The sequence below is a fragment of the Meles meles genome, chromosome X, assembly GCF_922984935.1.
Source record: "Meles meles chromosome X, mMelMel3.1 paternal haplotype, whole genome shotgun sequence".
NCBI classification, from domain to species: domain Eukaryota; kingdom Metazoa; phylum Chordata; class Mammalia; order Carnivora; family Mustelidae; genus Meles; species Meles meles.
This window is the reverse complement of record NC_060087.1, coordinates 98412503-98438433: the sequence shown is the minus strand read 5'-3', so window position 1 is coordinate 98438433 and position 25931 is coordinate 98412503. Positions and strand designations below refer to the sequence as shown.

The 25931-nt window shown below is 41.3% G+C and overlaps 1 protein-coding gene across 1 annotated transcript in view; it reads right to left on the bottom strand.

The window, feature by feature from the left end:
• Positions 1-25519, bottom strand: part of LUZP4 (leucine zipper protein 4) — a 36872-nt gene extending 11353 nt beyond the window's left edge. The window contains exons 1-8 of the mRNA XM_045994811.1: positions 25492-25519; positions 24573-24704; positions 23111-23226; positions 22602-22857; positions 22443-22559; positions 22195-22357; positions 12047-12152; positions 11362-11417 (exon numbers count right to left, since the gene is read on the bottom strand). Of these exons, the coding sequence (XP_045850767.1) occupies positions 11362-11417; positions 12047-12152; positions 22195-22357; positions 22443-22559; positions 22602-22857; positions 23111-23226; positions 24573-24704; positions 25492-25519 (974 nt within the window). The remainder of the gene's footprint in view (positions 1-11361; positions 11418-12046; positions 12153-22194; positions 22358-22442; positions 22560-22601; positions 22858-23110; positions 23227-24572; positions 24705-25491) is intronic.
• Between the last annotated feature and the right edge of the window lie 412 nt (positions 25520-25931).

Genomic DNA, 25931 nt, shown 5'->3' with positions numbered 1-25931 from the left:
GATTAAAACACCGAAGAAAAAAAATCAAGGAGGTCCCTGCCCTCATAGGGCTTACAGTCAAGGGTAGGGACAAAAATCAACAAATTAAGATAGCACCAAATGCTATAGAATGATAAATGCTGTAAAGAAAGGGGCACCTGGACGGCTTAGTCCATTAAGCGTCTGCCTCCAGCTTGGGTCATGGCCCCGGTGCCCTGGGATTGAGTTTGAGCCCTATCTTAGGGCTCCCTGCCGAGCAGGTGCTCTGTTTCTCCCTCTCCCTCTTCCCCTTCTCCTGCTTGTGCTCTCTCTCTCTGAGAAATAAATAAAATAAAATAAATCTTTAAAAAAATGCTGTCAAGAAAAAAAAAGCATGGTAAGGGGATTGCAGTATTCTTTTAGGTAGGTAGTCATGGACAGTCTCTGAGGTGATAGAAGTGGTATTGGTCTTCAGTTTTTTGGTTTGTTTGTTTGTTTATTTATTTTGGACAAACCCTCATGTTGAGGGCTGACTTTCAACAGATCGCAGGGAGACAGCTGCTCTGCCCCATACAAAATCCCCTGACCCAGAAGCAGGTTGTCTACGAATGGTTTGGCACCAGGTTCCCCATGAAAGAATGTGAGTTGCATGACAGGTGACAGGAGAGGGGCCGCTGAGAAGTGACATTTGAACAGAAACCTGAATGATCGGAGGGAGCCGTGCAAACGTCTGAAGGAAGTGTGTTCTGGGGGAAAGCGTCCAGGTGGATAGAAATCAGCTGCAAAACACTCTGAGGCGGGAGCATCATCCTGGTTAGACGCACAATAAGGAGGCCCGTGTGGCTGGAAAGGCATGTGGGAGAAGAAAATTGGAAGTAAAGAAGAGAAGAGGACGAAGCCAGGCATCAAATGACAAAGGGGCCAAATCACGTACAGACAGCTTGGTAGTTTTCCCGCATTTAAATGCATGTGACATAGCAGAGCTGCTTCTTGAAGGGATGAGCAGGATCCAAAGTCCGCAAAGGAGCAAAAGAATATCCCAGAGAGAGGCGTGACTGAAGCAAAGGCGTGCTAAGAGATGTGGGTTCAAAAGCCAGCCCTGCCATGTCCGGTTCCACGACGACCCCCACCCCGAACAGTAAACAGAGTGGGATCTGTTGGTACATCCCTGGCCCTAGCTCTAAAAAACCTAGGATCAGAGGGTGGCCACATGGAGGGAGGACCGCAGATACAGACAAGCAGGGGTTCTCCAACACCCACTCTCATCCCGTGGAGAGAGCATTAGAGCAGAGATGGAGGGGGGAGAGCGCACATCCTGACATCCGTAAAAAGCAGTAAGCAGAGAGGTTGAAACAGAAGACAGGGACATAGGGTGGGCCCTACAATTTCTACCTGGTCTTGGGTGTGACTTTTAGTTGCCACCGAGAAGCCAGGTAGTGCACAATCTCACACTATAGCTTGCATCACACAGACTGCTGGGACCACACCCGGAGTTTCAGATTGAGTAGGGCTGCGGTGAGCCTGGAGAGTTTGAGCCTGGAGAGTCCTGAGTGATGCTGATGACACTGTCTTAAGGACCTCACTTCAAAAATGAATGCTATATGGGGGCGCCTGGGTGGCTCAGTCAATTAAGCGTCTGCCTTTGGCTCAGGTCATGATCGCAGGGTCCTGGGATCGAGCACCCTGTCGAGCTCCCTGCTCAGCAGGAAGCCTGCTTCTCCCTCTCCCGCTCCCTGTCGCTCCCCCTGCTTGTTCTCTCTGTCTCTCTCTCTCTCAAATAAATAAATAAACAATGGTAAAAAAAAAAAAATTAATGGTGGGACACCTGGGTGGCTCAGTCGGTTAAGCATCTGCCTTCAGCTCAGGTCATGGTCCCAGGGTGCTGGGATCGAGCCCCTCGTCGGGCTCCCTGCTCTGTGGGGTGCCTGCTTCTCCCTCTCCCAGTCCCCCTGCTTGCGTTTCCGCTCTTGCTGTCTCTCTCTCTGTCAAATAAATAGAATCTTAAAAAAAAAAAAGTTTAAAAAAAACCTATGCAATGATCTGTGCCAAATGAGGCAAACATGGAAAATTCAGTCAGCCTGTTTCTTGGTTCGTGTACTGACAAATAGCTGGAGTGTCTCTCTCTTGGCATTGACCATACTGGTTGTTTACACTCCTGTACTTCTTACGCTATTCAAGGTAGAGAGGGAGAGATGTGTGAGTTGTATGGCTGCTGTTTAATATAGAAAAGACACCATGGCTACCGTTTAAAATAGAAAAGAGACCATCTGGAGCTTGGAAGATATTACGAGGTTCGTTGACTTATGCTGTTTCTCTTTACTCAACATTATCCATCAGCAGGCAAGACACTGAAAATAATATATCTATCCCATATTCTCTGTTGGTGAGGGTATGAGAAAACAAGCCTTTCCTATTCTGTAGATATTCTGTACAGCACTTTATCAATATGTGGAGCATTCTAAATAAGTACTATTTTATCTAGCAATTCTACTTCCAGAAAATGATCATATGGGACAAACTGGAGTCACACTGCAAAGATAGAGCTACACAGATGCTCATCACAAGTTTAATTTACAAAAATTCAAACTAGATGCAGCCTAAATGTCTAGCACTGGGGAACTGGGTACATACTGCAGAAAGAAAGCTCTGCTACTGAGGAAATCTCAGTGTCTGGACAATAAATATGGAGGTAGAGCTCACAGGTGTTGTGTGTGTGTGTGTGTGTGTGTGTATTTTTTTTTTTTTTTGGTATTTTGTGTTTTCTAAAATTCCTTCAATGAGCATGCATTGTTTTTGCAATCTGAAGAGACATTCTTTCCCCAAATCACTTGCTACAAATTAGGCTCTGAAGCTTCTTGCATATTGTCGTTCTCCATATTCAAGATTAGGATTTGGCAGCAAAACTACCTCCAAGTATACGGACGTTTGGTCAAACTCGTGATTGCTTGGCTTTTCAACACGATGATATTAGTGGGAGAGTCTTTACCACTTGTTAATTTGGTTCAGAAAACAATGGTATAAATGAGCCAGACTAGAATCCACCTATTCCTTCCTGTATTTCTATACTGTATTTCATGTTCCTTGCACAAATAACTATTACATATAAGGACAGGATTTATTAAATTAAGCGGAAAACCACCAGTCCTATGTGGAAGTACCAAGTCATTATAAAACAGTATTTTTAGGGTATTGTAATGACGGGCTTGGCGGGACGACAGCTAACATCCTGATTACACTTTGATCACCCGTCTGCATCAGGATCCATACTTTGGACCCCAACTATAGATGGAAAGGAAAAAAGTCACATTTGCATTTAAACTTTATTAATGTAATGTGTTCACGGAAAATGATAGTAGAACAATTTGAAATTCTTACAAGTTCATGTCCAAAGCAAAAGCATAATTTCCAAAAAAAAAATGCTTGGATACAATTTTGTCCTTTTAATAAAGAGTAGAATTCAATCTTACTAACTTTTGAGACAGAGATTGTTTATCACAAAAGATACTTATCAATAATTTTGCTCTATTGTTGAAAGAGAGTCTACTTGGGACTCATATGTGGGCTCTAGAGCCCAAGGAACAAATCAAACCAAATAAACAAATTCTCTAATATTCAAAAGACACGTCGTTCTGAAAACATAGCTGTCTTCCTAACATCTCTCCTTCCAAATCACCTTTCCTACTTCTTACTCATCTTTCTGTTCTTTTATGCAAACAAATTAAACATTTGTTTTCTTCATCAAAGCTTACTTAAGAAATACATTAACAAGAGCAGCAAAAAGTTAAATACTGGAACAATGCATCTAGACTCTAGCATTAATTCACTACAATATTCCTGTTAACAGCAAACTTTTAAGAGGAAACGGCTTTTTGGTCTTCAGAACTGATGATTGATTCTGGTATTTTCTTCATTTTCAGCTTAGAGAATCTTTCATTGAGTGAAAGCTTAGTCTGTGAAGGAAAGAAAAGCTATGACTTCAGTGGGTTAATGTTAAAAAACACTCAGGGAACTTGGTTATTGAATTAGATAGGGTGGGGACAGCTGGAGAAGGCTGGGAGTGACCAGAGAAAGACCATGAGTTTGAAGGGACTTCATAGAGCTCTTCTCTGTGACCCTAAAATCATGAAGGAGTTTGCCTAATCTATGGTATAACCAGCTCTTGGGTTCTTTGGCTAAACAGTGTCCTCAAAGGGCTTTAACTGAAGAGGTAAAAAAGAAAGCACACACTTGTCCACAGAGTAAGCAGGTAAGCTTGCACAGTGGGATGAGGGGCAGGCTTACTTCTATGCAGTGGAGACTAAATGCCTCACCTATGCCCGGGAGTTTGGTCATCTGCCTTGTGAAGACACCCCCTAGGGCTAAGTGACTTCCAATTGATATTATTAGTCCATAACCAGCTGGAATACCTCAGAGATCTCCGGAGACTTAACTTCCAGTGTCTTCCTTATATAGACTGCCACTGAGCCTAAGTTTCTCTCTCTATCTTAAGAAATAGCTTTTTAGGGATGCTTGGGTGGCTCAGACATTAGGCGTCTGCCTTCAGCTCAGGTCACGATCCCAGGGTCCTGGTATCCAGCCCTGCTCGGTGGGAAGCCTGCTTCTCCCTCTCTCGCTCTCCCTGCTTGTGTTCCCTCTCTCGCTGTGTCTCTCTGTCAAATAAAAAATTAAAATCTTAAAAAAAAAAGAAAGAAAGAAAGAAAGAAATAGCTTTTTAACACCACCCCAAAAACTAAGTCAGAAGCCAGACTGATACTGCTCTGAGGCGAAGGTCATCTCTCCAATATTATATATTGCCTATTTCCCACGTGTGGGTCATCTGGTTTTATGTGGAACATAATTAATCAGAATACGAATGGAACAGGGTGCTCTGGTTAATTTAACCTGTTGCTAACCAAAAGTCGAAAGTCGGCAGATCATTCTTTTGATTTCAGCCCCTGCTGTGAAAATCTGTAAAAATACATTGGTTTTCTTGTTTAGTTTTGTTTTCATTTTCGCTTTTGTTTTTTCTTTATACGCACAGAATGTCTCCTTGGCAAGTGGGAACCCTGTTGAGCTTTAAGGCCACTGCAGATGTAAATGCACAGTAGACTGAGCTAAATCTTCGTTTGACTTGAGTTCACGTTAACAAAATGTAATGGAGGTCAGCTTATTTTCTTGACCTTCACGTCTTTCACAAAGGCGAAATACAGGGAAGACATTTCTTGTGTATTAAAGGGCTCCAGATAGGCTTTGATTAACCATTTTTTTCCTATACATACAAGATAACCCTTGTATGTACTTAACATAGACATGGATTCTTGAACATCTCATGGGCAAGCTTATGCTGCAATTCTATTACACTTACCTGGTTAGCAGTCGCTCCAAAGTTGAGTTCCAGGTGTTTTCCTCTGGCCTGCTGCCAGGAACTCTTGGTTGAGGTTTTTTTCCTTGTTAGAAGTGAAGTTTTAGCCCGTCTCATGCATCTGTCAATTAAGTATAATATTTAATAAAAATGTATTTGACAGGCACGAAGTAGATGAGCAACTTTGGGCCCTTCAATTTAGCCTCTCTGGGTCTCTTTTCCACCAGCTGTATAATGAAAAAGGTATGCTCAAGAATCTTCAAAGTTCCTTTTAGTATTAAGATTCCAAGTACTGTGTTCTCCTGGGGGTACAGTAGGTTAAGCATCTGACTCCTGGTTTTGTCTCAAGTTGAGATCTCAGGGTCATGATCTCAGGATGGTAGGATCAAGCCCCATGTGGGGCTCCATGCTCAGAGGCTCCACAGCTTAAGACTCCCTGTGCCCTCTCTCACTTTCTCTCTCTCAAATAAACAAAGACATCTTAAAAAAAAAATAGATTCTAGGGCACCTGCGTGGCTCATTTGGTTAAGCAGCTGATTCTTGATTTTGGCTCAGGTCATGATCTCAGGGTCCTGGAATCGAGCCCCGCATCAGGCTCAGCAGGGAGCCTGCTTCCCCGACCCCCACCTCTCTCTGCCTGCCTCTCTGCCTACTTGTGATCTCTCTCTCTCTCTCTGTCAAATAAATAAATAAAATCTTTAAAAAAAAAAGAGAGAGACTCCAAGGGCACCTGGGTGGCTCAGTGGGTTAAAGCCTCTGCCTTCAGCTCAGGTCATGATCTCAGGGTTCTGGGATTGAGCCCCACATCGGGATCTCTGCTCAGCAGGGAGCCTGCTTCCCTTCCTCTCCCTCTGCCTGCCTCTCTGCCTACTTGTGATCTCTGTCAAATAAATAAATAAAATCTTTAAAAAAAAAAAGAGAGAGAGAGAGACTCCAAGTATTGAAACTAGGGATGTTTGCATAGTATCCAAGAGGATCACCTGCATGCCTTAATCTAGCCTCTTATATATTGTTACTTCAAAACCACTAGATGAGTTTTGCTCCTGTTTAAATGCCAAAGAAGCTTTACTGTTATTTCAGGATGGCCGTTCCTATAAGTACTTTGGAACAAAAGTAGCCAGATCTGGGGGGCCTGAGTGGCTCAGTGGGTTAAGCCTCTGCTTTCAGCTCAGGTCATGATCTCAGGGTCCTGAGATCGAGCCCCACATCGGGCTCTCTGCTCAGCAGGGAGCCTGCTTCCTCCTCTCTCTCTGCCTGCCTCTCTGCCTACTTGTGATCTCTGTCAAATAAATAAATAAAATATTAACAAAAAAGTAGCCAGATTATCCATATATAAAGAAAATACTTTAGTAATTACCTTGGGTTCGGGAGGAGGGGGGGAAAGGAGTTAATGGGGAATGACTGCTAATGGGTACAAGGAGTTTCTTTTGGGGATAATGAAAACATTGTAAAGTTAGATTACGGTGATGGTGACATAACTCTGTTAATATACTACAAGCCATTGAATTGGATACTCTAAGTGGGTGAACTTTATGGTATGAAAATTGTATCTAAATACAGTTGTTATTTAAAAAGTAGCCAGGGGGTGCCTGGGTGGCTCAGTGGGTTAAGCCTCTGCCTTCAGCTCAGGTCATGATCTCAGGGTCCTGGGATCGAGCCCCGCATTGGGCTCTCTGCTTGCTTAGCCTGCTTCTCCCTCTCCTTCTGCCTGTTGTTCCTCCTGCCGTGCTCTCCCTCTCTCTCTGTCAAGTGACTAGGTGAAATCTTAAAATAAATAAATAAATAAAAGTAGCCAGAACACATGGATACATAGAAATTAAGACAAAAAGCAGCTCGGCTATCCCAAAATTCTCATTCTGCCATGTTGCAAGGGTATCCTCTCCCTAGCCCCTCCTGAACAGCTGATGGTAGATGTGGTTCTTGCTATAACAGACCTTCATGAAAATAAACAGGACAGAAGATTTTTTTTTTAATGGATGGCTGAAGAGTTCAAGGAAGAATGTTGACCACGTGTCTTGTCTTCATCTGTTTGGGCTACTGTAAGTAAATAGACCAGGTGGCTTATGAACAGCAAACATTTATTTCTCATGGTTCTGGAGGCTGGGAAGTCGAAGATTGAGGTGCGGGCCGATCAGGTTCTGATAAATGCCCCCTTCTGGACTAGAGACTGCTAACTTCTAGCTAAGGACTCCGGTGGTAGAAGGGACCAGGGAGCTCTGCAAGGTCTCTTTTATAAAAACTCTAATCCAGCGTGGCTCCGCCCTTACGATCTAATCACTTCCCAAAGGCCCTACTCCTAACGCCTTCACTTGGGGCATCAGGATTTCAACATATGAATTTCTGGGGCACGCAAACACTCAGACCAGAGCATGTAGTCATACTCTATGAGACGTAGAGAACAACAAAAGCCTGACTGCTGTGTGGTTATCTTGACATTGTTAGTTAAGTTGCTGTACTCAGCAGTTTTTAAGATTTTTTTTTTTTTTAATTTGTTTATCTGACAGAGAGAGATCACAAGTAGGCAGAGAGGCAGGCGGAGAGAGAAGGGGGGGGAAGCAGGCTCCCCGCTGAGCAGAGAGCCCCACATGGGGCTCGATCCCAGGACCCTGAGATCATGACCTGAGCTGAAGGCAGAGGCTTAACCCACTGAGCCACCCAGGTGCCCCTGTATGCAGCAGTTTTAAGTAAGTCAGGTGTAGTTTTCACTGTTGGCTTTTTTTCTGGTTATAAATACTATTGCTCTGAGGACCCAACTGGACAAAAACCTGTGTTTGATTTGGCAAAAAGAGAGAGTGCACTGAGTAATTAAATAAATACTGGTTTGCTAATTAACTCTTAGTTATACTTTCTCTTTCCTTTTCTTTGACAACATTCCACAGACCATGGACATGTTTTTTTTGATTTGTTGAACAAAATATATTACATTCTTCATTTGAAAAGCGGGTAAGTGTAATAGTCTAGATATGGTAGGTGGAATTCCAAAAATAACCCCCAAAGGGTCACCTCAGAACCGTGAATATGATGAGAAATCACATCCATGGCAAAAGAGACCTCGTACTTGAAACTGAAGTTATCAGTGAACTGCCTAAAAAGAGGGAGATTATCCTGGTTTATCTGGCCTGGCCTAATCTAATCATATGGGAAAAACAAAAGCGGGCAAAAGAAGAAGTCAGGATGATTCAAAGAGGAGAGGCACCTGGCTGACTCAAGTGGTAGAGCATGGACTCTTGATCTCGGGTGTGAGTTTAAATCCCATGTTGGGTGTAGAGATTACTTAAAAATAATTAACTAACTAACTAAATAAATATCTCTTAAAAAAAAGAAGGAAAAGAAAGAAAGAAAACAAAGAGGCCCCTGTGTGGCTCAGTTGGTTAAATGTCTGCCTTTGGGGGTGCCTGGGTGGCTCAATGGGTTAAGCCTCTGTCTTCTGCTCAGGTCATGATCTCAGGGTCCTGGGATTGAGCCCCACATCGGGCTCCCTACTCAGTAGGGAGTCTGCTTCTCCCTCTCCTTCTCACCCTTTCCCCTGCTTGTGCTTTCTCTCTCTCTCTCTCTTTCTCTAATAAATAAATAAATAAGATCTTTAAAAACAACAACAACAAAAAATGAGAAGGACATGACATGTTGTTGCTGGTTTGAGGATGGAAAGGGCCCCTCAAGAAAGGGAATTCAGGCTGCCTCTAGAAGCAGGGTGACCCGTGGCTGACAGCCAGCAGGGAAACAGAAACCTCATTCCTAGAACCTCCAGAACTAAATTTTTCCAACAACTAAAGTGAGCTTGGAAGTGGACTCTTCCCTAGGGCCTCCAGATAAGAGTACAGCCCAGGGCAAGCAACTGGATTTCAGTTCCAGGAGGCCCTAGGTAGAAAACCAGCCCAGCGTACCTGGACATCTGAGCAGTAGGACTCTGAGATAATAAAGCAGTGCTGTTCTAAGCAGTTTGTGGTGTTTTGTTTAAGCAGCAATAGAAAACTAATATGCTAGGCTTTTAAAGAATTGAACCTTGTCTTTACTTGTACTGGTGGAGAGACACTACAGAAGAGTAGAGGGGCACCTGGGTAGCTCAGTTGCTTGAGCATCTGACTCCTGATTTCCACTTCGGTCATGATCTCCGGGTCGTGGGACTGAGCACCCTCCCTACCCCCTAGGGTTCTGCGCTCAAGGAGGAGTCTGCTTCTCTCCCTCTCCATCTGCCCCACTCTCTACTCAGGCTTTCTTTCTCTTTAAATAAGTAAATAAATAAATAAATAGGGGCGCCTGGGTGGTTCTGTCAGTTAAGTGACTGCCTTCAGCTCAGGTTATGATCCCAGGGCCTGGGATGGAGCCCCACATTAGGCTCTCTGCTCAGTGGGGAGTCTGTTTTGCCCTCCTCCTCTGCCTGTTGTGCCTCCTGCTTGTGTTGTCTGTCAAATAAATAAACAAAATCTTTTTTAAAATTTAAAAATAAAAAATAAAATCTTTTAAATAAAAATTTAAAAATAAAAAATAAATAAAATCTTAAAAAAAAATTTGTTCTTCTTGTAAGAGGACACAATTAGAAACATCGGTTATATTTCCAAGACTTTGACTGAAATGTCATATTTGTTTTGAAATGTCATATCTGACAGAGATGTGTGCAAACTCAAATATAACCAGAGAGTTTTAAAAAACTATGTCTGAGGGGCGCCTGGGTGGCTCAGTGGGTTAAAACCTCTGCCTTCGGCTCAGGTCATGATCCCAGGGTCCTGGAATCGAGCCCCACATCGGGCTCTCTGCTCGGCGGGGAACCTGCTTCTCCCTCTCTCTCTGCCTGCTGCTCTGCCTGCTTGTGATCTCTCTCTCTGTTAAGTAAATAAATAAAATCTTTAAAAAGAAAAAAAGAAAGATTTTTCTGAGTATGACACAAACCCCAAAGACCTAAAATAAAAGAAGAAGAAATTTGACAATTCTGCTTTGGAAAAAAAAAAGAAAGAAACATATAGTTAATATTCCTATGTTAAAAGTGTGATCAAAACTAAGATAAGGGGGGGGCGCCTGGGTGGCTCAGTGGGTTAAAGCCTCTGCCTTCAGCTCAGGTCATGATCCCAGGGTCCTGGGATGGAGCCCCACATCGGGCTCTCTGCTCAGCAGGGAGCCTGCTTCCTCCTTTCTCTCTGCCTGCCTCTCTGCCTACTTATGATCTCTGTCAAATAAATAGATAAAATCTTAAAAAAGAAAACAAACAAACAAAAAAAACTATGAGGGGCGCCTGGGTGGCTCAGTCATTAGGCATCTGCCTTCAGCTCAGGTCATGAGCCCAGGATCCTTGCTCCTTGCTCAGCAGGGAGCCTGCTCATCCCTCTCTCTCTGTTTGCTGCCCCCCTCTACTGGTGCTCTCTCCCTGTCTGTCAAATAAATAAATAAAAATCTCTTTAAAAAATAAAGAAGAGTAGAATGCCCACAGCTTTGTAGCCACACAAACCAAATTTGAATATATCATTCAAAATTTGAATTATGTTAGTAGTTGTACTGTTTTGAGGAAGTTAAATACCCTATTGAGCTTATTTTGTTCATCTGTAATGTGGAAATGTTCATACCTACTTCACAGGATTGCTGGGGATTAAATTATAGCACAAACGTGAAAGGGCTTAGCACAGTGCCTATTATGCAAATGCTCCTGATAATTTCACCTGGCAAAGTCCTCCATGCTTACATCTCAAATCATGTGGAACACTGAAATTTACTTAGTATGTCTAGTATTGATTATAAAGAGCAGAGGGCTTTAATCTTAAGACTGAAAATGAAGAAGAATCTTCATGGCACTGAATTCTTCAGGGTGATAATTCCTGCATGGTTTAAGTAGAAAGGATACAACCTCAAGACATTTATGCTCACCATAGAAAAATGAAACATGGAAATCTCAAACATAAATATAAAATCAAGCCAGGCAGTTTTACTCGGGAATTTTCTGGTTCTATATTAGGATCGTTAACAGAAATTGTTATGGATTGTTCAGAATCAGGTTCTAGAGGCCCCTTGCTGTAAGTTACCTGTAATTGTTTTTGTTTCATTTTTCCCCTAAGCATATGTCTATCAGCAATTACCTTTCATGTCTTCGATCATTTTCACGGACGCTGCTGCGGTCATCTTCTGGTGACCTCTAAATGGGAAAAATTGAAACAAATCATGCAAAAGCCTTCTGTACTCAGCACAAGGTGCTTATTTTCTACATCTTCAATTAACATTTTCTGAAACAATATTATCTTCGCTTGATCCTAGGTCTACCATTCAATTGCAGATTTTCCTCCCCTATTCACAGATGTAAGAATGTCAAAGCCAGGGGTTCCTTGGAGATCAAGCAGTCCATCCCCCTCACATAGCAAATTAGGAAATGAAGATTCAGAAAAGTCAGATGTCTTCCCTAAAGCATTATAGCTCGTAGAGACCCAGAAGAAAATTTTTAAGATCTAGATGTGGTCTGGATCCCCATGGTACTTGTCTTGATCTAGGAGAAAGATAATAACTGTTGCTAAAATACACCAATGTGTCCTTATAACTTTTCTTTAATAAGCCTGTGATTTGACTGTATTTAAGGTAACTAAGTGGGGAGTGGGAGGGAAATGCCTGGCTGGCTCCATCAGTAGCCAGTGACTCTTGTTCTTGGGGTTGTAAGTTTGAACCCCACATTGGGTATAGAGATTACTTTAAAAAAATGTAAAAAACTAAAAAGATAGCTAAGTGAGATAGAGAACTGTATTATCCTAATAATTTAAGTTTAGAAAATCTTACCTGTATCCTAATCAGGTATTTCATGGGCAAGTTGGGATTTTTTCCAATAATTAGCTTAAATCGCTTATGCCTGTAATGACTTTGTAAATGACCACACAGGTTACACCTACAGGTAGGTGGTCAATGAAACTAACCAAAGCATAATGAAAACATTCCATTCAAATGTTAATTGGTCCAGATCACTCCACAACTGAACTGGTTTCAGTGCGTCCAGTTATGTGTAGCTGGTATTTGGTAGTTCGGCTCTTTTTATATGCAATCCTAACCATAGTTAGTTTGCAAGCAGATTTGGTACTAAGAGCCTTACAAACAATGTAATAGCAGTCAAAAAGTCCCTCAAGCCAGTAGGCTCAAAAGGACCGTAACACATGAAGGTATTCCTCAGTGTTGGTGGTTACGGGTCAAATATGTTCTCATTGGAAAGTTCATGTTCAAGTTGGAAGCACATATTAATGTTCATAACTAAACCTATTACAAAGGCAGCCCTGAATTCAAGATGCATGTGTGTCTAAGGGCAATGACTCCATGAGCTAAACAGAGCCTCACATATGGCCACACTAGTTAATAGGGTCCTTGACAAGAACTAAAGAAGGATAAGGATGCCACTAGAATGGGGGTACAGTTTACATGCAAACTAGTGGCAATCACAGCAGATTATCCAGGAGCTTAACGAGGTGGTAGAGAAGCCAAAAAAGGAGAAATGAGAATAGGAGCCATGGAACTAGGGGGAAAGGAGCAGGAATTACAACTCAAAGCTATTAGAAGAAAGGGATTTGGGGTGCCTGGATGGCTCAGGGGGTTAAGCCTCTGCCTTCAACTCAGGTCATGATCTCAGGGTCCTGGGATCGAGCCCCACATCGAGCTCTCTGTTCAGCAGGGAGCCTGCTTCCCCCCTCTCTCTGCCTGTCTCTCTGCCTGCTTGTGATCTCTCTCTCTCTGTGTGTCAAATAAATAAATAAAATCTGTTAAAAAGAAGAAAGGGATTTGAGTTCATGTAATTATTTCTAAAATAAATTGATCAATGCCATTTCCTTCCTTAAGGTCTTTCAATACTTCCGTATTGCCCTCAATATAAAATCCGTACTCTAGCATGGCACACAGGCCCTCTGTGATCAGGCTCCTGACACTCTACCTCTTCACACTTGCCTCTCAATAGCTCTACCCACACACTTGGCACTTGAGCTCAGTGATTTTTTTCAAACTTTTTTTTTTTAAGTGGTAGACTACCGAGTCCTAACAAAGTCTTTTTGGTACCCCGATATGCAAAATACGGGAAAGCAAAACTGCCTTCATTGGCCCCTAGGGTACCGCTTCGAAAACGCTAGTATGCTGCAGTACAAAGTTTGGAAAACTACTGCAGGCTGGTATGCCTAACATACAGGGCTTTCTTTCGCTTCTATTCCTTTGCACATGATGTTTCCTCTGACTAGAATGCCTTTCCTACCTTTTCTGCTTTGCTTAATTCTACTCTGCCTCTAGGACTCAAGGCAAGCACTTTCTCTCTTCTTGGATGCCTTCCCTGACCTCCCTAGCTGGTTGGTACCTTGGGCCCACCTCTATCTAGGTGTTTTTGCTATACTCTCTTTCTCTCTCCCTCTCTCTCTCTCTCTTTCTCTCTCCCTCCCCACCCCTGCTTCCTTCTCTCTCTTCTTTCCTTCTTTTTCTTTCTTGGAGTAAAGATTTTTTCTCAAGTACATAGCACATTTCTGGTGTATAATAAGAGCTCAAAAGTATGAAATGAAGAAATACTACAAAGAAGTAGAGAAAGAAGGGACTAAGAAAAGGCCACTGAATTTGACAACAAAGAAACAGTAAAAATCTTTTGATAGAAAAATTTATTAGAATGGTAGGAACTGAAGTCAGGTTCAAGAAATAATGGACAAAGAGAAACATTTAGGAGGTTATAGCTGTGACTATACTGGAAGCCTATTAGAGATTTTGTTCCTATTTTTAAAATATTCGTATTTGCCCCTATATTCTCATGGGGATTTAAAATTTTTTATTTTATTTGACAGAGAGAGAGAGAAGACACAAGTAGGCAGAGCAGCAGGCAAAAGGAGAGGAAAGAGCAGGCTCCCCACTGAGCAGAGAGTCCAATTTGGGACTGGATCCCAGGAACCTGGGATCATGACCTGAGCCAAAGGCAGACGCTTTACCAGCTGAGCCACCCAGGCGTCCCTCGAGGAGATTTTTCACTTCATGTTGAAAATCTGTTGATAGGGCACCTAGTGGCTCATTGCAAAGTAGGAGAGCAATATTATTCCCATTTTATAGCTGAGAAAACAGGCTCGAAGTGACTGCCTCGGGCTTCCTCAGCTACGATGTCTCATTCAATCTGACACCATGGTTATAAAATGGGCTGTCATTTTACATGTCACTGAGAAATCCTTTAAAGCTTTTCAATTTAACTATAGTATATCATTGAATGTAAGGCACTATCTGATTTCAGAGATATTAAAACCTGAAAAAAAGTGTATCTTGAAATTGATTAGATATGATTTCATCCAAACAAGAGTCCAAAGCTCCTGTCATTAGTCACCATACCATACCACCTAGATCTCTTTAGCTATCTCATAGATTCCTTCATTCTAATCTTATTTCTTGGGGGAGAAAACTAATATTGAGAGCAGAGGAGGTGACTTGTAGAAGGTCGTACATGCAGCTAGTAAGTAGATTAACCAGGAAGGGAAGCCAAGTCCCTGAAACCCAGGCTAGAACACTTTACATGCTGTCATTTAAGCTACCCTATCTTTTCCTATAAGTAAAGAGGTATTGGGAAAAATACCAGAGTGCCATGTGTAAGAATAAATATTAGGTATTTTATGTAGGAGCTAAATCTACTCAACAGAATGCTTATGTCAGGGGCAGCTGGCTGGCTCGGTCGGAAGAGCATGTGACTCTTGATCTCAGGGTCGTGAGTTCAAGCCCTATGTGGGGTGTAGAGATTACTTAAATAAATAAAGCTTTTAAAAATAAATAAATAAATATTTACGTGAAACACATGGGCTCTGTATTAAAGATGGAAGTTTCCCACAAAATAGATTTAATTGGCTTAATCAATAGACAGCATTTCTTGTAACTGCTATTCATAGAACTTCAGCAAATAAATAATAAATAAAATAAAGACAATACCCTAGGGATAGTAAAGAGTATTTAAAGATTGTAAAGAGTATTTAAAATAACACATGCTATAGGGGTACTTGGCTGGCTCAGTCGGTAGACCGTGGGACTCTTGATCTCAAGGTCGTGAGTCCAAGACCCATGGTGGTTGTGGAGCCTACTTAAAAAAAAGTAATACATTCTTGGGGTGCCTGGGTGGCTCAGTGGGTTAAAGCCTCTGCCTTCGGCTCAGGTCGTGATCCCAGTGTTCTGGGATCGAGCTCCACATCAGGCTCTCTGCTCGGCGAAGAGCCTGCTTCCCACTCTCTCTCTCTCTCTCTCTCTGCTTGCCTCTCTGCCTACTTGTGATCTCTGTCTGTCAAATAAATAAATAAAATCTTTAAAAAAAAGTAATACATTCTATTAATAAATTTTATTTGTGGGGCGCCCGGGTGGCTGTCTGTAAAGCATCTGTCTTTGGCTCAGGTCATGATCCCAGCATCCTGGAATTGAGCCCCGTGTGGCATTGGACTCCCTGTTCAGCAGGGAGCCTTGCTACTCCCTCTCTCACTCCCCCTGCTTGTGCTCTCTCTCTCTGTCAAATAAAGAAATAAAAATCTTTAAAATAAAAAGTCTTACCTGTATCATCTTATCTCCCTTGTGGCTAGTGCCCACTTAGAGGCTCATTAAGTAAGGTAGAATGAGGGTAATGGAAGCAGAAACCTTTTGCAAGCAATTATACTACAAGGCTAGAAATACCTGACTCATGTCAAGCCGACCTGTGTAGCATACGTGGCTTTAAAAAGCTTTAAAAAGGCTTTAACAATGTATTAAAGTAATCATCAGTACAAGCAGATGTCAAAACTAACTACCAGAAGGAAAGCCACTTCAAAAAGAAAAGCCTGTTCAAATGAAAATGATATTAAAAAACTACAGAGACTCTGTGCTATAAAATTGAAAGCACTGATAGTTACCCTTCGATTCTTGTCCATTTGATCATGTCTTTGACGCGTCTGCTTCTGGAAGTATTCATTCCTTCTTTTCATTACTAAAAGCCTGATACAAATCATAAATGTTGATAATTTAAAAGGCAAACTTTTATTTTCAAAGAAGTTATGTGAAATGTATGTTTTCGAGCAATATTATTTTATTATACATATTTCAACATCTGATCTAAGACAATACTAGATTTAATTAAAATACAAAAGAGTGTTTTGATAAGTGATTTTTCAGCTTAGGTGTGAATTATTACTTACCACATGCATAACAAAGATTAGAAGTTAACCAGGCATTTGGGTGACTATTTTTGTTTAAATTTTCTTCAGGAGTGATGTCAGCAAGATGATACTTATAGACTCAATGCTTTGTTTCTTCAAGATTCCTGAATTGAAACCCTAACCCCCAATGTGATGTTATGTGGAACGGAAGCAGTTTGGTAAGTAATTAAGATTAGATGAGGTCATGAGGCCAGGGCCCCATGATGGGATTAGTGTCCTTATAAGAAGAGGAAGAGATCAGTTTGCTCTCTATCACGTTAGACCACAGAGAGAGGTGGCTGGATACAAGACAGGAAGAAAGCCCTCACCAGACTCCAGCCATGCTAGTGCCCTGATGCCAGACTTCCAGCCTCCAGAACTGGAAGAAATAGATTCCTGTCATTTAAATCGCCCAGTCTGAGGTATTTTATCATGGCAGCCCAAGCCGACTAAGACAACAGCAGACTAGGAAGCTATAGGCCCTCCTTGCCTGAGAGATAACACTGAATTAAAAGCTATATATTGACTAGAATGCCTCTATGAGAACTCTAGAGACCAGCTGAGAAGCTACAGCACCCAGGCCATTATAAAACCAAGAAGGGATTCCAAGGAATGGGGTAGGAATATTCGCAACATTTAATGTGCCCATTTGTGTCCCTCCCCCTGTGCGGGATGGAAACTAGAAGTGGACCATGTCTGCAATGTTCTGGTTTCTCTGGGGGCTGCCTGAGGGACTGGTTTTTGTCTCACCAGATTCAGAACATTCGTGGGACCGGTGCCAGAGTTTGGAAGCTACTGAAAACAGAGGCAAACAGCACAGTAGAGCAGCAGTTCTGTAGGCAGATGCCAAGCGGCACAAGACTGTAAAAGGTCTGAAAGGTGCTAGAGCCCCCAGACAGTAGATTGGTGGTCTTCCTCTGCATGAAGCCAGTATTAAAAAACTAGGGAAGGTATTTATTGTTTCAAATGCCCAAATTCCTTGGGGTGCCTGGGGGGCTCAGTCGGTGAAGCGTCTGCCTGCCTTTAGCTCAGGTCATGATCCCAGAGTCCTGGAATCTAGCCCTGCATCCGTCTCCCTGCTCAGAAGGGAGTCTGTTTCTCCCTCTCCCTCTGCCCTTGTCTCCCTGTGCTTGTGCTCTCTCTCTCTCAAATAAACAAACAAACAAAAAAAAAATCACACGCACACACAAAAAAGCCCAAATCTCAGCCAAAAGCATAAGACATACAAAGAAACAGAAACCTGGTCCAACTAAAGGACCAAAATAAGACAGCAGAAATCAGCCTTGAAGCAATGCAGATCTATGAACTACCTGACAAAGAATTTAAAATAATGGTCATAAAAATGCTCAATGAGCTAAAAGAGAACACAGGTACATGACTAAAGGAAATCAGGAAAATGGTGCATGAACAAAATAAGAACATCAGCCAGGAAACAGAGACTATAAAAAATAACCGAACAAACTCTGGATCTGAAAAATATAATAACCAAAATGAAAAATTCATTAGAGGGTTTCCGCAGGAGATTGGATTCAGCAGAAAAAAGAACCAGCAAACTGGAAGACAGGTCATTGGAAATCATTGATTTGGAGGCGCGAAAACAGAAACAAATGAAGAAAAATGAAAAGAGCCCAAGGGATTTATGGTACATTATCAAGAGGGCCGATATACGCATTACGAGAATCCCAAAAGGGGATGGGGGCAGAGAGTTTATTTGAAGAGGTAGAAGCAACCCCAATGTCCATTGATGGATAAATAAAGTGTGGTATATACACACAATGGAATATCTTTCAGCCTTTAAAAGGAAGTAAATCCTGTCACATGCTACCACACGGATGAACCTTGAGAATATCATGCTAGGTAAAATAAGCCAGTCACAAAAAATAAATACTACATGATTCCACTCACAGGAGGTATCTAAAGCAAAGTCACAGAAACAGCAAGGAAAATGGTAGTTACCATGGGTTAGGGGTAGAGGGAAAATGGGAAGTTATTATTTAATGGGTACAGAGTTTCCATTTTGTGAAATGAAGAAGCTGCACAGATTTGTTTCACAACATTGTGACTATACTTAAAGTCACTCAAATGTATGCTTGAAAGTGACTAAGATGGTAAACTTCATGTTGTTTATTACAATTTTTTAAAATAAAAAGATGAGTGGCGCCTGGTTGGCTCAGTGGGTTAAAGCCTCTGCCTTCGGCTCCGGTCATGATCCCGGGGTCCTGGGATCAAGCCCCGCATCGGGCTCTTTGCTCAGTGCGGAACATGCTTCCCCCATCTCTCTCTCTCTGCCTGCATCTCTGCCTACTTGTGATCTCTCTCTGTCAAATAAATAAATAAAATCTTTAAAAAATAAAAATAAAATAAAATAATAAAAAGATGAAACTCATGAACTCTTAAGATGTTGCCAATTGCCATAGATCCTGTCACATAGTCCAAATTTCTCCTTTCACATAATAGGAGACTGAGATCCAGAAAGAGGAAGTAATTTGCTTGATATATTTAGTGACAGAGTTGGGACACAAAGTCATGTCTTCATATTCTTATGTTGTTTCCACTCACCCATGCTACTTATACTCCATTAGGAACCTTTCATTAAAAAAACATAGATCAGATTCTCACTGGCATCTTCTTTCAAGAAATAAGAAAAATACTAACAACTGGGTAACAAACAGAGCTAGGGGGTAGTGAAGATTTTGGGAATACAGATAAGGAAATCAATCGGTCTGAAAAGACTTCTGTTTTTAGAGCAATACATAGTAAATTAGAGATTTTAGACCCAAAATTGATTTGTCAGTTGTACTTAGGTTTGAATCTGTTGCAAGAATTACTTGGAATGCTGGTGTGGTAATAAGATGTCAGTTGTCACTCTATAATTGGAGTGTAAATGGCAAGCACTCCAAAACTAAGTACCTCATTTCCTCTGAAGCTGCTATCTATGTTTAGAAAAGCTTTGGTCTGGGGGACAGCCCAACTAATGTAAAGATATGTGCATTTTGCCATTCATTTCATGTAAATTATTTAGTGGAGAGTACAAAAGACAGTTTTTGTTCTGCTTTGCTTCTCTATTTACACACCACTTTCCTGGCCACAGCAGGCATCTGTCTCTGGATATCATTACTGCATCAGGAAAAAGGAGCAAAAGCTGAAATCCAGTATTTGGAGGTGTGAAACATCCAAATCCACACCTTGTTTACAATAAACTCTGTTTGGAGTTTTTGAGAATCATACTGGTATTTCAAAACTGAAAAAAGTTATTGTAAATCTCCATGAATAAATAATATTCTGAATATGCTATCATTCTTTATACCAGATATTTGCACAACTACTTTTATTTAGACCACACTGGGTGGCTACATTGGTGGCTTGTTTAAGGCAGAAATGTACGGAGAACTTCTGGTTTGTCTTTAGCTCCTGGTGAAGCTGGCCTGAGAGGAAGATTTGGTGTGAGGACATGAAATCACTGAAATCTTCATTTTCTACCTGGTGGAGAAGCCAACTTCAGATCTGAAGAGTATTATTACACCTAATTGGTCAACTTATGTATAGTATGAGAATGCAAAATTACGAAGTAGAAGAATTCATCTCTAAGGGATCAATTATAAAAGTATATGAATTTTCTGTACTTTATGCATTCTTCTACTGTTCTATAATAGTTCAGCATTTGATAACTTCAACCTTAACTGATCAAGTACTATTTATTTGTGCTGAGACTACAAAAAAACTTATAATAATAGAAGATAAAGGAGAAAAAAAATGAACAGAATTGTTCAGTGCATTTTAAAATGTAAAATGGCAGAAATATGGCATTGGACCTCAGGGGAAGTATTATGCCATTTGACAAACAAAAATTACTGTATAAAATGAAGTAAAACATGAAAATCCCTGAGAAATGCAGGAATATTAACTACGTGTCATCAGGGTTAAATTTTAATTTTTTATAGCAAATTATTTGTATACTATTAACATAAGTAGGATGGGGCCTTTGGCATTAAAGTGGTGCCTACATCAGACATTGTCTATATACACAATAACCCACACATACATTTTGGAAAATTAGTTTTTTAGCTAAAACTAGTAATTGCATGCAGTTGTTAATATGTTCTAAAATACTTGACTAGAAGTTTATAGGCAATGCAAACTGAAAGCAATTACTGAGGACTTCACACTAAAAATAAACTTTTACTCAATTACCTAGTTAATCATAATAAAGATGTCTTGTGGTTTTTAAAACTCAACAAATTTGCAATACTATTAAATTACTTTCCCCACCATGGGCCCCACCTAGGGCAGACAGACCTAACCTAACAGTTTTATACGGTAACAGTAAATATACACAATATATTCAAAATATATTCAGAAGGTTAGTGTTGCATCTATGCATAGAATAACATGCTCTCCTAGGGTCTGATTGGAAGAAAACAGAAAAGTTCAGCTGCCGAAAGATACAACAATCATTTGTGTGCTGAGAACTCAGAATACTCTTTAGGAAGGAGACAGAGGAAAGAAGCACAGAAATTCATTATCAGAGATGATGTACTATCGAATCTAGCACAGTTTGTTGTTAGATTAGCTAGCCTAACAAGCTGGAAGTTTCTTTTTTTTTTTTAAAGATTTTATTTATTTCTTTGACAGACAGAGATCACAAGTAGGGAGAGAGGCAGGCAGAAAGAGAGAGAGAGAGGAGGAAGCAGGCTCCCCGCCAAGCAGAGAGCCTGATGCGGGGCTCGATCCCAGGATGCTGGGATCATGACCTGAGCGAAAGGCAGAGGCTTAACCCACTGAGCCACCCAGGCGCCCCCAAGCTGGAAGTTTCAAAGGGAATGGGACACTGAGTCAATATATTTTTATTGTGGGGAAGGCTCAGTAGGAAAGGCTGAGTAAATGGGGCTCCGCCAGGGAAAGCCAACCTAGATGTAACAAGTTAATGAGGGCCCACTGGAAAACTGGATGATAGGAGAGGTAGTCAGCAAGTTGAAAGATAATTGACGCCATGTATATGTTACCTCCATTCTATTAATATCTCAGTCTCAATACAACATCTGTTACAAAAACCTATTTAGTCACTAAAATATAGATCTATAAAAGAAGCAAGCCCTTACATTTCCACATTACTCAACACATTGTACTAATGATTAAGTATTTTTTATGTTTTTACCTGTCGAAATCAGACTCAGTTTTGGGTGATGTTTTGACTCTTTCTGTTGGTGAATGTCTTCGATATCCCCCTGATTGGCCATAAGATCTTCCTGATAGGATATGAGATCTCCCTGATGGGACATGAGATCTCCCTGATGGGGCATGAGAGCTCTCTGATGAGACATGAGATCTCCCTGAGAGGACATGAGATCTCCCTGATAGGACATGAGATCTCCCTGATGGGACATGAAATCTTTCTGAGTGACCATGAGATCTTTCTGTGTGGCCATGAGATCTCTCTAATTGGCTATGAAATCTTTCTGTGTGGCCACGAGATCTCTCTGTGTAACCATGAGATCTCTCTCTATAGCCACGAGATCTCTCTTGGTAGCCCCGTGATCTCTCTCTATAGCCACGAGATCTTTCTGTGTAGCCACGAGATCTTTCTGTGTAGCCACGAGATCTTTCTGTGTAGCCACGAGATCTTTCTGTGTAGCCACGAGACCTTTCTGTGTAGCCACGAGATCTTTCTGTGTAGCCACGAGATCTTTCTGTTTGGGCATGAGCTCTCTCTGACTGGCCACGAGCTCTCTCTAATTGGCCATGAGATCTCTCTGGTTGGCCTCGAGACCTTTCTAGTTGGTCACAAGATCTCACTGGTTGGCCACGAGATCTCTCTGACTGGCCACGAGATCTCTCTGACTGGCCACGAGATCTCTCTGATTGGCCCTGGGATCTCTTGGACTGGCCATGAGATCTCTCAGACTGGCCACGAGATCTCTCAGACTGGCCACGAAAACTCTCAGACTGGCTATGAGAACTCTTGGACTGGCTACAAGAATTCTTGGACTGGCTATGAGAACTCTTGGACTGGCTACAAGAACTCTTGGACTGGCTACGAGAACTCTCGGACTGGCTATGAGAACTCTCGGACTGGCTACGAGAACTCTCAGCCTGGCCATGAGATCTCTCTGATTGGTCTGGAGATCTCTCTGACTGGCCACGAGATCTCTCAGATTGGCCTGGAGATCTCTCCAACTGGCCACAAGAACTCTCTGACAGACCACGAGATCTCTCTGACTGGCCACGAGAACTCTCTGATTGGCCATGAGATCTTTCCGACTGGCCATGAGATCTTTCTGACTGGCCCTGAGAACTCTCTGACCGGCCACAAGAACTCTCTGACTGGCCACAAGATCTCTCTGAATGATGTCGATTTTCTGATGATTGGCCTTGAGATCCTTCCAGTTGATTCTGGTTCCCTTCTGACTGGCTTCCACTCCTCTCTGCTTGGGACTTAGAATTTTCATTGCACTTCTCCTGCAAAGAATCACAATTTTTCAAAACAGATAAAATATTTTGTCAAAGCCATTTCTATGGGCAATGTTTTTTAGAACTTCATTGCACCTATTTTTATAAACTAAACAGTTCTCAGAACTGTTCAAGGCACCAGGAGGGAATACTAAGAAACAACCTCTGCTCTCAATGAAATTTAAAATAATCATTACTTAATATTAAGAATTATATTAAATTTAGGACCTTTTATATTGGTTAATTCTCAGTGTTTATTTACCTGCTTATTTACAGGCTGCTTGTTTAAAGGGCTTTGTCCAGGCTTGAATCCAGAAGGTTCTTGGTACGGTTTTGTATCAATTCCTCCCTCAATGTTCTTTCTGAATCTTGAGTATCCTTTGAAAAATAATTATTTTCTGTATTTTCAGAATATGTCAGTAAATTCAACATATCTCTCAGAAGTATTATCTGTGATCTCACTGCTTTAAGGCTATTCACTGGTTTTGCAAACTTGACATTTCATTAGTCTGATATCATCTGAGAGTCTCACCAAATTCCAGGGAAGTCTTTGCCATACTGTTTCTATTCGCATAACTTAGTATAGTAGTCTTCTTTGTATACCATACCTCAAATTTGTTTTCATATGCCAACAAAGTTGGGGCATATCTTTTATCTACTAGAAAGAAAAGAGATGGAGAAAAACTGTCTACTTTGTATTAATCATGTGAATATTTGCCTCAGTTGTCTGCTTTGATTCGGGTGTAAAGGTAGTTTAAGAAATAAAGAAGATGGATCTCCAAAAGGCCCACAAAGATCAAATTTATGTTTAGTTAGAAACATGAGAATGGGGTGGGGCGCATGGGTGGCTCAGCCGGTTAAGCATCTGACTCTTGGTTTCGGCTCAGGTCATGATCTCCGGGTGTGGGCTCAAGCCCCACACTGGCTATGTGCTCAGAGCAGACTCTGCTTGTCCCTCTCCCTCCACTCCTCCCCGACTGCATGCTATCTCTCTAAAATAAATTTTAAAAAAAGAAACATGAGAATAGGCCACCTCACCATTCCTGGCAGCTTTGTTCCTATAGTAACTACTATCCCTCCTTTTCTCAGAACCCGCTAAGCCACTGAAGGATTCAAACAAGGACTATAATGAAGCTGGGGCGGGGGGCAGGGAAGGCGCAACTGGCAGGGACTTGGAGTAGAATGCACACTGTCAAGATGATTCCAGCCAGCTGACTAAACCATGGAGAGCCTTAATTGTTGGGAAGACTTCTCTACAACGGCAGTCTGCAGCACAGTGTTGTTAAAATATGCAGACTGCAGTGACCCATCGGATTAGAAATACAAAAAAGCTTTCTTCGTGCTCTGTACTCTGCCGTACAGTATTTGTTTTTTTCAAAACGTGGAGGCCATGGTGCCCAGATTATTAACCATGCTCTTACACCTCCTGTTTTGCCTTCTAAGGATGGAACTGGACTAACCAGGCAGGCTTGTGAACAGGTATAAAACATTTGTCATTCTCATCCTGCTCTCCCTTATGGAAGAAACACATATAAATTTTAAAAATTGTTTTCATTTGTCATGGCATAAATACTTACCGACCTTATATGCCTACATTTCCAAGAAAAATAAAACTAGCAACATAATGCAACTTTTGAATACATTCCAAGTTTGCAAATTTGCTTACCTAGTTATTAACAAATATTTCAGATTCTTTGCGCCGTTTGATTTTTAGTATACTTTACCTCTTTGCCTGCGATGCCTACGAGCATTTGCTCGCTGTCTTGAAATTGGTTTCTTTTTTCTACGGTTCTGTGTCCCATTCTTCTTTGATTCAGTGTTTTTACTTTCTAACTTTTTAAGGATTATAATGTCATCTGTATTAGGAAACACATGAAAAACAAAGACAATAGAAAAAGCCAAGTTACAGCGTGTCTCAAGTGAATAATCTATATTCTACCTCATCATATTTCAGAACATTGTAAAAATTGGTAGCCTTGAAAAATGATAACAGTGTAATAATAATTAACTTGTAAAACCATAACAAAGACCAAACAATGCAGACAGTTTAGGGTTAGATCCCCAGAGCAATAAGGAGAAAGATTCCTGTTAAACAGATTTATAGAAACTTCATTCCTGAAAAAATAAAATACTTTCAGGGCATCTGGTGGCTTGGTCGGTTAAGTGTCTGCCTTCAGCTCAGGTCATGATTCTGGGGTCTTGGGATCAAGTCCAAAATGGGGCTCCCTGCTCAGCAGGGAGTCTGCTTTTCCCTCTCCCTCTGCTCCTCTCCCTGCTCATGCTCTTGCATGTGCATGCTCTCTCCCTCTCCCTCGCAAAAATTAAATAAATAAATAAATAAAATACTTTCAGAGTAAAGTAGCCTAAAGGGGAAGTCATTTAAATAGATGATTTTACTAAATGTTGTAATTTCAGAGAAACATAGAGCAATTGTGTCATTCCTGATGAAACGTAAGTGCTAGACAGTTAGTTGAATTTATTTTTGTGAGCTGCAAGAAAGTTGTGATGATGAAGCAGTCGTGATGGACACTCAGAGGAGATAACAAAGAGGCAAGGAAGTAAGATTAGTGTAGTAGCAGGAAGCAATCGGACTTGACTTTGTAGTCAGGCATGTTTTTATGTACTCATGCAGAGAACACTTACATGGCATGATCTGAAGGATGAGAGACATGTACAACCTACTTTAAAACACCTCTCCTAACATCTGGGATGGGAAGATTTAACGGTGGGATGTTCTATCAATGGATGAAAGCTTAATGTTCTATCAATGGATGAAAGCTTACTTAGGTCAAGGGACCCTTCGAGATAAGCACAAGCTAGGTATTTGGAAAGAGCTAGAAATACTAGAAGAGAGAGGGGGAGCTGGGGAGGGTATAAAAGAGGATACGGTTCTACACCAGAGATTAACTAATTCCTTCATTATTTTGTTTATTACTAGTCCTGCCTCAGGTTCTCCAAAAATCTTGAAATGGCTGGCATCTTCAAACGTAAAAGTCAGGGTAAATCTCAACAATCAGTTGAGTACCATTTCTTGACCAGCTCATTTTAAGTCTTTGTTCTTTCTGCCTGTTGGCAGCCAATGG